The sequence below is a fragment of the Mytilus trossulus genome, chromosome 5 (genome assembly GCF_036588685.1).
Source record: "Mytilus trossulus isolate FHL-02 chromosome 5, PNRI_Mtr1.1.1.hap1, whole genome shotgun sequence".
Lineage (NCBI taxonomy): Eukaryota > Metazoa > Mollusca > Bivalvia > Mytilida > Mytilidae > Mytilus > Mytilus trossulus.
Genome location: NC_086377.1, coordinates 82789836 through 82801255, shown reverse-complemented (window position 1 = coordinate 82801255; position 11420 = coordinate 82789836). Strand labels below are relative to the sequence as shown.

Here is an 11420-nt window from a genome sequence, read left to right as displayed (position 1 = left end):
TACACGTTTGGAATGATTGAATACAAGAAGAAATATATTATGTATGAAATTATTATTACGGGATTATTATAACTGTTGCAACACCTTTTCTGACAATTTATTGGTGATGAAATGAAAAATTACATTTTGTAGAACTGCCAATAAATAATGCCATTTTGAATTTACAAACTCGACTTCTCTTTTATAAAATAACAGACGTGCAACACAGAAAAACAAGTCGTAGGCTTATCATTGTGTACGCCATTGTGTGTTTCGTTTAAAACAATCATCAGCGGCTCGATTAAAAGGTTAAAAGGTACAGCACCAACAAACACATGGTGTACATAGCCGGACATTGTACAGGCCCAACATATGCTGGGAGTTGCGTCTAAGAACGTTTTTTACACTTGATATTATCTCAAACACTTTCAAATACTTTAAAAACTAGAGGCTCTCAAGAACCTGTGTCGCTCACCTTGGGTCTATGTACATATCAAACAATAAACACAGATAAATTCATGACAAAATTGTGTTTTGGTGATGGTGATGTGTTCGTAGATCTTACTTTATTGAACATTCTTGTTGTTACATTTACCTGTATCTATAATAAACTTGGCCCAGTATTTACAGTGGAAAATATTTTCTAAAAATTTACAAAAATTTACAAAAATTTATGACTATTGGTCTATGTGACTATTAAACAAACAACGCTGATGGTAACTTGACAAATTGTGTTTTGGTGATTGTGATGTGTTTGTATTGAACATTATTGCTGCCTTCAATTATCTCTATCTATAATGAACTTGGCCCAGTAGTTTCAGTGGAAAGTGATAGTAAAAATTTACAAAGTTTATGAAAATGGTAAAAAATTGACTATAAAGGGCAATAACTCCTAAAGGCGTCAACTGAACAATTTCGGTCATGTTGACTTATTTGTAAATCTTACTTTGCTGAACATTATTGCTGTTTACAGTTTATCTCTATCTATAATAATATTCAAGATAATAACCCAAAACAGCAAAGTTTCCTTAAAATGACCAATTCAGGGGCAGCAACCCAACAACGGTTTGTCCAAATCATCTGAAAATTTCAGGGCAGAAAAATCTTGACCTGATAAACAATCTAACTCAGTCAAATTTGCTCTAAATGCTTTGGATTTGGAGTTATAAGCCAAAAACTGCATTTTACCCCTGTGTTCTTTTTTTAGCCATGTCAGCAATCTTGGTTTGATGGCCGGGTCACCCGACACATTTTTTAAACAAGATACTCCAAAGATGATTGCGGCCAAGTTTGGATTATTTGGCCAAGTAGTTTCAGAGGAGAAGATTTTTGTTAAAGATTACCAAGATTTACGAAAAATGGTTTAAAATTGACTTTAAAGGGCAATACCTCCTAAAGGAGTCAACTGACCATTTCGGTCATGTTGACTTATTTTTAAATCTTACTTTGCTGAACATTATTGCTGTTTACAGTTTATCTTTATCTATAATAATATTCAAGATAATAACCAAAAACAGCAAAATTTCCTTAAAATTACCAATTTAGGGGCAGCAACCCAACAACAGGTTGTCCGATTCATCTGAAAATTTCAGAGCAGATCGATCTGAACCTGATAAACAAATCAACTCCATGTCAGATTTGCTCTAAACGCTTTGGTTTTTGAGTTATAAGCCAAAAACTGCATATTACCCTATGTTCTATTTTTAGCCATGGCGGCCATCTTGGTTGGTTGACCAGGACACCGGACACAATTTTTAAACTAGATACCCCAATGATAATGTTGGCCAAGTTTGGTTAAATTTGACCCAGTAGTTTTAGAGGAGAAAATTTTTGTAAAAGTTAACGACGACGACGAACCACGGACGCCAAGTGATGAGAAAAGCTCACTTGGCCTTGAAGGCCAGGTGAGCTAAAAAAATAGTATTCACATAAATCTCACGTGAACTTTACATCATCTTCACAAATTAAAAATATGTAAATATCATGATGAAAATAATACTTGAGCGTTATATTTCAATAACCTTGTCGTTCCTTCTGTTGGTCCGTTCGTCCAATGAATATTATCGTCACCTTTTTGTTAAATGACGTCATTACTTTTATGTTTAATTCTTTATCAGATGACATACGCTGTTATTTTGAGAACCCCAATCACTTTTTAAAAAGTAGCATAATTATTTAATTGTTTCTTGTGTACTAGAATACTTTAGTTTATTGTAGAAGAGTTAAAAAGGACTGTGATACAACTCACAAACCAGCGTAATCACAGTGATTCGACACTTTCAAAGGGAGGTATGTCAGAGATATTTAAAGTCATTTATTGACACTAAAGAGTATGCGTTTTGCTCATAGTAGTAGATCGTAAGGTTATATATTGCTGCTTACTTTAATCTCATATTGAGTCTAGTAAAAAAATCTCTTAGGGACATAGGACAAAGCAAATCATAATAAATTATTGACCGAAAATATACAGTTTGAACATTAATTTATTATGCCCAAGTTATCATTTTCTATGTAAAATAAGTACACAATGCTTTTTTTTCAAATTGTAATCGTTGAACTATTGGGCCGGTCAATCGTTTCCAACTATTGGACCTGTATGAAACTATTTGACCACAGGTGTCATTTTATTTCGCGGAATTTTCAATGCAGGTACATAATTGGAGGATTTTGAAAATACCGCGGGAGTAACGGCGTCATGTTTTACCTATTGTATCTAGGGTTAACGTCAGTGCAAGACTTAGCCTTAGCATTTGAACACATTTATGAAGTTAACGTTATGGTTGGGTTTCTGCTTTTTTTATATTACGATAGTCGATTTATCACTGCCATTTATTGTCTGTTGTCTTTTTCGATATAATAAAACCCTTACTGACTGGATATTCGTGGAATAGTAAGTTTATTGTCCCTCGAATACAACTATTGCCCTCGGCTACGCCTCAGGACAATAGTTGCTCTTGTGACAATAAACTTACTATCTACTCATACCCAGTCAATAAGTATACATTTTATTTATTTGTACCTCTTACTATGATAAATAGTTGACATGTCTTTTTGGGACAGTCCATTATTACATGTACTTCACGACCAGATTTTTTTTCATTTTGTTGTCCCTGGAAATTATAAGAAAGATTTCATCGGAAATATAACAGAAAATGTAATAATCATTGACGAAGGTCTGAAACATTTTCCTTAAAATTCCTGAATAGTATATGTTATTCAGGTCTCAAACAGGGAATATACTGTAACATTCCCGGCTTAGAGTTTAAATCCCCTGAGACGAAGGCGAAGGGGATATAAGCCCAAGGCTGGAAATGTCACAGTATATACCCTGTCTGAGACCTGAATTACACAAATATTACGGTTTACCCCTGAACTGTTATTTTCCAGTGTAGGTATTTGTTGAACATTCACAATGCAACATGTACATGCATTACATGTTTATTGTTTCTTTAACATTTTGAGTAATCCATTTAAATGCACCTTTCATATCTTGATAAATTTTTTCCCATTAAAAAATAGTTTCAATAAAGTTTTTAGATATCATATTTTCTGTTTGTACATTTGTATGTGTGTGTGGCTTTGTTTTTTTATAACACATATATTGAAAAACCCAACCTTATATGTTTGGCATACGTGAAGGATTTTCAAATCTGCTGTGAATTTTTTTTTATCGAGTATGTTATCATTTATAATAACACTTTTAACAATGTTTAACATTAAATTTAAGTATTAAAGGTGTAAATTAAGTGATTTTGTATTTAAAATGTACTATTGACTGAAGCAAGTCATTAGTTTGCCTCTGTGAGGCTCTGACATTCCTTAGCGTTCCGTACAGATTTTGTCTACGTTAACCGTTGTAATGATAACGTTTTTTGAGGTTCCAATTAGGGATACAAATGTCGTATATACCCCAGTAGTTTTCTAAATATATAATTACAATTCTGTGTTGTTATACAAATAACATTTACTTTATTTTCTAATGACTGGCTATACATTGGGCTTTGTTATTTTTATTGAAACTTTTTTACTCTTATTTTCTTATTCATCTGTAAAAGTGTAGGAAATCAAATTTGTTATCAATACACTCAAGTGAACATGGTGTATTTATTGACTTTTGAGAAACTGTTTTACTTAACATTAAACATTTAATTCAATAACGGTCAAACTAAACGAGAAAAGATGTTATTTGATGATACAATTGATGTTTGATACTATCTGCACTACATTTATAACATAATTGATGTGGTATACTCATATCAATAATACTAATGATGAAACAATTACAAAACAGAAAAAGCTAAACAGATAAAAGTAAAAGTAATGATAATAGGTATATACAGAATCAATAATAATAGGTATATACAGAATCAATAATAATAGGTATACAGAATCAATAATAATAGGTATACAGAATCAATAATAATAGGTATACAGAATCAATAACAATAGGTACCTGTATACAGAATCAATAACAATAGGTAGACAGAATCATTAATAATAGGTATACAGAATCAACAATAATAGGTATACAGAATCAATACACAAATTGCATTTACTGAGAATATAATAAGATACAGTGTGCTTGTGACCTTAAGCGATAAAATCGGAATCGGTTAATGCCACAAACGACTCCGTTTATATAGTGTCTGGTCAATAACACATTGTGTAACGTATTTATCTTCGACTATCTTCACATAGTTGAATTTAGACGTTGTTATAATGACCTAAATGAAGCATTGACGTAATCTTTGGTTTCTGATGGACATCTCTAGCTTAAAATTAAGAATCTAATTATACAAAAAAAATCAAAATGCCTCCTATAGCAATTTTATGTCAAAGATCCTTGATTTCACAACTTTCGACACGAAGCTTTCTTTTAATGATAAAACATATTGATGATTTAACTTTATGATTAACAACTATGTTTTAACTTATCTTGAAATACTAGTTAATATATCAAACACATTCTGCAGTTATATGCGCTTGTCCTAAGTCAGTAACTTATTGTTCGATGGATGTGGTTTGTTGGTTTGGTTCATATGTGTTTCTCTGTTATAAGACCTCGGTCGTCCTGTATGAATGGTTTTACACTATAATTTATAGTTTGCTGATTGGTGTGCGCCGAGGCTTCGTACTTTGACCTATAGTTTACTTTTATTACATTGGGACTCAAATGGAGAGTTTTCAAACCACATCTTTGGGTTTATATTTATTATTTATCATTGACTTTTTTGTCAATTTAATTAGTAAATTATAGTTTGAGTAGTTCATTACATTTTTCCATTATGCCAATTTTTCACATATTCAATATTTATCCCATTGACCGCAAATGGTGAATACAAAAATGAGTTAACAAATATCGTTCAAAGCATCAGATACCACACTATCGACAACTGCATGAATCTTTTCTTTCAATCCTGAAAAATTTAAAAGAAATTCCGTCAAAAAATCATTTGTAAAACGTGTTTGCATCCGATACTGAGATCACATAATGTACCTAATTAGAGCAACAATCGTTTACCTTAATATGACGAATAACTTAGTTGTGTTCGCTTTATCCAGATGATGTGTTGTATGTATTATTATTCATTTTAAGTTTGAATTAATGATGCAGACTTGGTTTAAGTATTTGTTTGATTTTTCCGGATGTTGTCATATTTTGTATGCATCTAAATGATGTTGAACTACAGTTAAATCGTATACATAATATACATGTCTGAAGCATATTTACGTCGAAAGATACAATACAATAATTCAAAATATGTGAATAAGATCTACAAGGTATAAAACACAAGTTGTAAATATTGATTTGTTTTCACTTTGACATTTTTAAGTCTGAATATATTTAATAGCTGTTTAAGAACATTTGTTTTGATTAGGAGGTATTGTAATGGACACTTTCTACACATATTATACAAAACGTCACAAAAATAACAAGCACATCGTGCATACAAATGGTTAGGTGTTATAAATTCGGGGTTGATATAATTGGTTTTGTATACTTGCATTCCTATTTTTCTTTTCGTATAAAAGCAAGCATTTTTCTAATAGTTTTAGAAAAGTATTATATCATCTGACGAGACTTGTCAATAGAAAGTTGCAGTTTATCTACCTTTATAAACAAGGAAATGTAAACAGGATAAACTTTTGTATTCACGTTTTCCGATCGTAATCGTCAACAGCCGAGAACGAAGGGGAACGTTTTTTTTATGGCTTCAAAGCATTGGTTTTACAGTTTCGTGTAGTAATATTTTACTGTTGTACTATTTTCCATCGATTTCTATTTGTGCGTGGTGTTATCTGTCTTTCAAGATTTAGGATTTGTTCCTGTGTACTTCAAACATGAAAAAGATATCACTTAAGTTACCTGCTTTCATTCGTTCTTTTATCTCTTCAAAACTCCTTGTCTCTAATTCCATTTTCCTGATTTCGTCTAATCGATTTACATAGGATTCACCTGCTGGATTGTTACGCTGGTCAAATCTTTCTAGCATATCATGAACTATTGTGATTAGTGTTTGGTATCGTGTGTCATCTAATGCAAAGACAGAAGAATGCTGCATTTCATTTCTGATCACACGTATCCGTTGAATGTCGTCACCAATAGTATCTTCAATGGTAGAAATCTCGTCAACCTTTTCTATTTTCCTATAGCCTTTACTTGGAAAGTTTATTTTTAAAGCACAATATTTCTTACACATTTCTGTTATGTCCAACTTATCACGATCAAGTATTTCTCCAGTCTTTGTATCTATGTATAAGCGATCGTATAAAACGCCTGATAATACCTCTAGAACTATCATTGACATTCTGACGTAATTCTGTTGATCACTACTTATTCTCCGGGAAGCCTAAAATACCAATGAAATGTGTAATGTTACAACCTTATGCTATATAATTGCCATCTATTAACAGGTAGGTAGCCTTACAAATAGTCAAGGCAGTAAATACACCGGGACAGTGAAAAAGGATAGAACACAGAATTAATGATAGACAGAAAATTCAATGTGACGTCAGAATATTCAAAATTACGTCAAATTTATTTGAATAATTAAAAAAAAAAAAAAAAGATATACATATATATATATCATTGCAGGCATGCGAGATTTGTACAAAGCACAATGTTCTTAAAGATATACTAGAAGTATTTCCATTCAACAATAATTTTACAGTCGAGCATTTTTTTTAAATGAGCTAGCTATGTAGTATGTTGTTCGACAAAGATAGATATTTAAGACATAGGGGCTATTCAAGGTGCTATGATATTCAATGCAACCAAGTAAACATGGCGTTCTCCTCAATTAATTGAAAATGCATTATTACATGCATTTCATTACTTCTGCCTTGAACATACATACAACAACTCAGAATATAATAGCAACATACCGGTCAGTAACATTTCTTTATTTTTCATATAGCATAGTATGATACGATCATAAACAAGTAAAATAGGATGGATAATTTGCTATAGAATCACATTAATATTTTCGTTATACAATGTTTATCCTGTAGACGGTCACATTACTTTTAGGAAAGCACTTAACATGCTTAAAAAGGAGGCACTTAAAAAATTGTCAAGTGTGGGCGTGAAGCCTGTAGGCTGGCTGTAAATCAGCGGAAAGTTCATTTTAATAGATATAACTCAACTGTTTTACTTTCGCTTTTCGCTTTTTGTGATATTTTTTGTGTCATGTCATTTGTTTTTCAACCCGGAACAGAAATATGAATCGATGAAGACCCTAGGGTAACCTATATTTTTTTCGCAAATTGTTCTTTGATCTATGAAAAGCTATTCATATATTTACAATGCAACCTTTATTTTATATGAAGGTCCCACAAAAAATCTTAAAAGTTGGTATGTTTTTAGCTTCTCTCATGCGATACCTTTTTGGTGACTTTTTAGGCACTGGCTACGGTTACATGGAAATGTAAAAATAATAAATATATTATTGTTAAATTGGTGACTAAATGCCGGAATGCATGGTTGTGTAAGGACCCGTTTAATTACGAATGTAACAATAATTATTGAGACTACGGTTACATTGCGTTATTATTACATGACAAACAGCAATGTACGATGGGACAAGTAATATGTACTAAATAATAATACATTTATTCTATATTTACAATACATACATTTATTACATACAATTACTTAACTGTAATTTTGTATTTACAATGACAGTTTCTACAAATCCAGTAAGTGGTTATAAAAGCATTTTTAACTCCAACACATTTTTGATTAACGACATTACGTCCTCCATGGATACATGTACATACAGAAGTTCCCAGAATTTAAGTTACAGTTAGCAAACTTTGCTTTCGTGATGTAACAATTTGTTTTAGAACTGAGTTTGTATAGCTGTATGAAATTTGAGTCTTGATATAGTTTCAATTTCGATTAAAACGCATCCCAAGTTTTAAATTTTTCACCCTAAACAACATTGGTAATAGGAATATCTTCATCCATTGTTCAAAGTATACTGACAGAAAAAATAGTAGGTGTGCAGTCAAATACTTAAAAGAATTAACCAGTTCCTTATCCAACTTTGCAATCCAGCAATTAGTCTCCAATGTAACAATAGTATTTTTATTATTGTTACATTTCCATGTAACCGTAGCCAGTGCGCACTTTTTGTGTGTTGCGTCTGCATATGAATTATAAACCTCAATAGTGAATGAACAGGTTGAACAAATCCTTCTGAACAAACAGAAAGAGAAGCCACATAAGAACAACACAAGTCTTTTAAATATTCAAGTTTATTAATGAAAACTCTTTCTCTGATCGGATTACGGTTAGGTGAGCTTTAAATTATAAGTTATAGTGTGGATTACACAAATGTTTGAATTCGGTCGGGTTTTTACGTACATTTCCTGTAAAACAAAAGTTTCGTTGTTTTCCTCTTAACATTGATGTGTTAACCTCAGTTTTAGTTTGTAACACGGATCTGTTTTCTCCCAACAGATATATGACATTCGAACAGCGGTATACTACTGTTGCCTTTATTCGACTGACACATTTAAAAAGACTACGGATTTTCTTATCCCATGCATGGATTACCTTAGTTATATTTGGCACAACTCTTTGGAAATTTGGATCCTTAATGCTCTTTAACTGGCTTTATAAATATTTTGACATGAGCGTCACTGAAGAGTCTCAAGTAGACGAAACGCGCGTCTGGTGTACTAAATTATAATCCTGGTACTTTTGATAACTAATTAGACAAAGTCCATCTCAAAAACTTTACTATCTTTACTGATACAAGAAAAGTAAAAGATACACAATGACAAGCGTTTAATTTACATAACAACACGTGCATTTCTGTGAAGAAAACAAAATCACGCGCGATTTTGTGAAGTGAACTGATAGTAGATCCTCACGTGGTACAGTCGCGCATATCAATTGTGAATGGACCCAATACACAACCAGTCCACACGGATACTGACATTATCAACAAGTACACATCAAAGGAATAAATATACAAATTACCAATAATTGGATTTCATCGTGTCACAAATATTTGCCCACTAAATGAAAATAATCTAAAACAAATAGAAACATTACCTTTGATTTCTCACCAGACCAATAGTCTCTATATTTATGAGTTGTCGCATGTTCTTCGCAATAATATTTTTTCCCATCATGTACTTGATCAAATTCATGGTATCCTGTGTCAAAGGAGAAACTGGTGGTCTCACACTTCCATTTTTTCTCGAAAGAAACCGTTTTCAACTTGTATCGCGTGTTGATAATTCTGTTGATTTCTCTTTCGACAATTTTTAAAACAGCTTGGTTAACCTGTGTATCTACTTCATCCCATTGCCATACTTGCAGCTGAATCATATGACTACTCTTTGCTAATACAAATTTTGCACAGCCAGTTCTGTCAATATTGAATACACAACAATCCTTGAAGAGGCCTATCTCGCCCTTTACCACTGCTAGAGGATATTCTCGTAGACAAGAGACAATCAGATTGCTGATTAGATACGGCGGTAAAAAACTAAAGACAAAACACAAACATGTAGATTTGCTAGCATTTGGAACGTTAAACAATACATCAATATCCTTAATTTTTAATGTTTGAAGCATGCATGGAACGTAAAAAAAACTATGCTCCCTTTGTACATTTCCACTTTCCGTCAGTAGCAATGGATAGATGATAATGTCAAACTTTTCGATTACTTCCAGTATATGCTCTTTATGAATTCTCATGTCTGCTGATTGTTTCTTGAATATTTCTTCCAATAGCTTAGGATCCATCTTTCCTGTTTGTTTGAAGTTGTTCCATTGTAAGTGTGGTAATTCCAGTTGAAACTGCTGGGCTGTAACAATGCATGTAAAGGCATTTGCTAACCATTGGGGATCAAGTATGATGTATGACGGAATGTCTTCAAAAAATATCACGTTACCTATTTCATGTTGATACCTGAGAAAGAGATGAAGCTCCTTGTCATCAGTTATCGGAAGTGGTATTTTCTCACCTAGTTCTTTTACTCTTTCAAAAGAAATTATTTGTTTTCCGATCGTAAGTTCAGAGTTGATGGCTTTTTCCATCTGAATAAATTTAACAGGGTATTCTCGATTCCAATTTGCACTACTCTTTGCTGTGGCAAATATATCATTCCTCAATTTTCCAAAAGCATCTTCTTCATCCTCTGTGTTGGATATCAGGTGAATTGATCTCAGGTGAAGCTTGGAATCTTTAAATATTTTACCAGTGTAGGATTCGAGACGTTTTCTGCATTGTTCTTCGTCCTTTCGCAAAAACAAAAACAGTGTTATTGTATTATTTCATTATCATTTTACTTAAACAGTCGTAGATACATGATTTCTTATGAGATGCAGTCTTCACGATGAAGTATTCAATCTACAGGCCCAGAGCTGATTTTTTTTTTTTTTTTAGTTAGATTCTGTTGGCCTGTAGATATGATTTTTACAGGCCTGAGTGCAATTAATTCTACTAGCCTGGGCTGCCAGGGCTGCCAATCAGCGTGAAGACTGGAGATGTTTTTGGCTGTCAGTAACTATTACTATTCTCATATCTGTACTTTTCTGTGTCTTTTTTCTAGAGCGGATGTATAAATACTCTGGCTTTCGTAAATTGTTATGATATAATTTAGACTGTTAGTTTTCGCATTGAATTGTTTCATGTTTCCAATCGGGATGTTTTTTTAAGCCGGCTATATGGTATGGGTTTTTCATCTGTTAACCCACCAAGGGCATCTGAGAATAATCACCGTTTTTCAGAGGGGTTCATGTTGCTCAGTTTTAATTTTCCTATGAACATTGTGTTCTGTATACTGTTGGGTTTTTAATGATAGTTTTTATTTTTTATATTCATAAAGAATCGAACACTGGGGTAAAGTTTGTTACTATTTAAGAACGGAAGTTGACAAAATTAAGAATGAGTGATAAAACACTACTATTGAAATTAGCA

The 11420-nt window shown here is 32.5% G+C and overlaps 1 protein-coding gene across 1 annotated transcript in view; it reads right to left on the bottom strand.

The window, feature by feature from the left end:
* Positions 1–1649: 1649 nt before the first annotated feature.
* LOC134718384 (uncharacterized) overlaps positions 1650–11420 on the bottom strand; it is a 30156-nt gene continuing 20385 nt past the window's right edge. Inside the window, exons 6-8 of the mRNA XM_063580881.1 lie at positions 9545–10738; positions 6347–6830; positions 1650–5396 (exon numbers count right to left, since the gene is read on the bottom strand). Of these exons, the coding sequence (XP_063436951.1) occupies positions 5329–5396; positions 6347–6830; positions 9545–10738 (1746 nt within the window). The 3' untranslated portion in view covers positions 1650–5328. The remainder of the gene's footprint in view (positions 5397–6346; positions 6831–9544; positions 10739–11420) is intronic.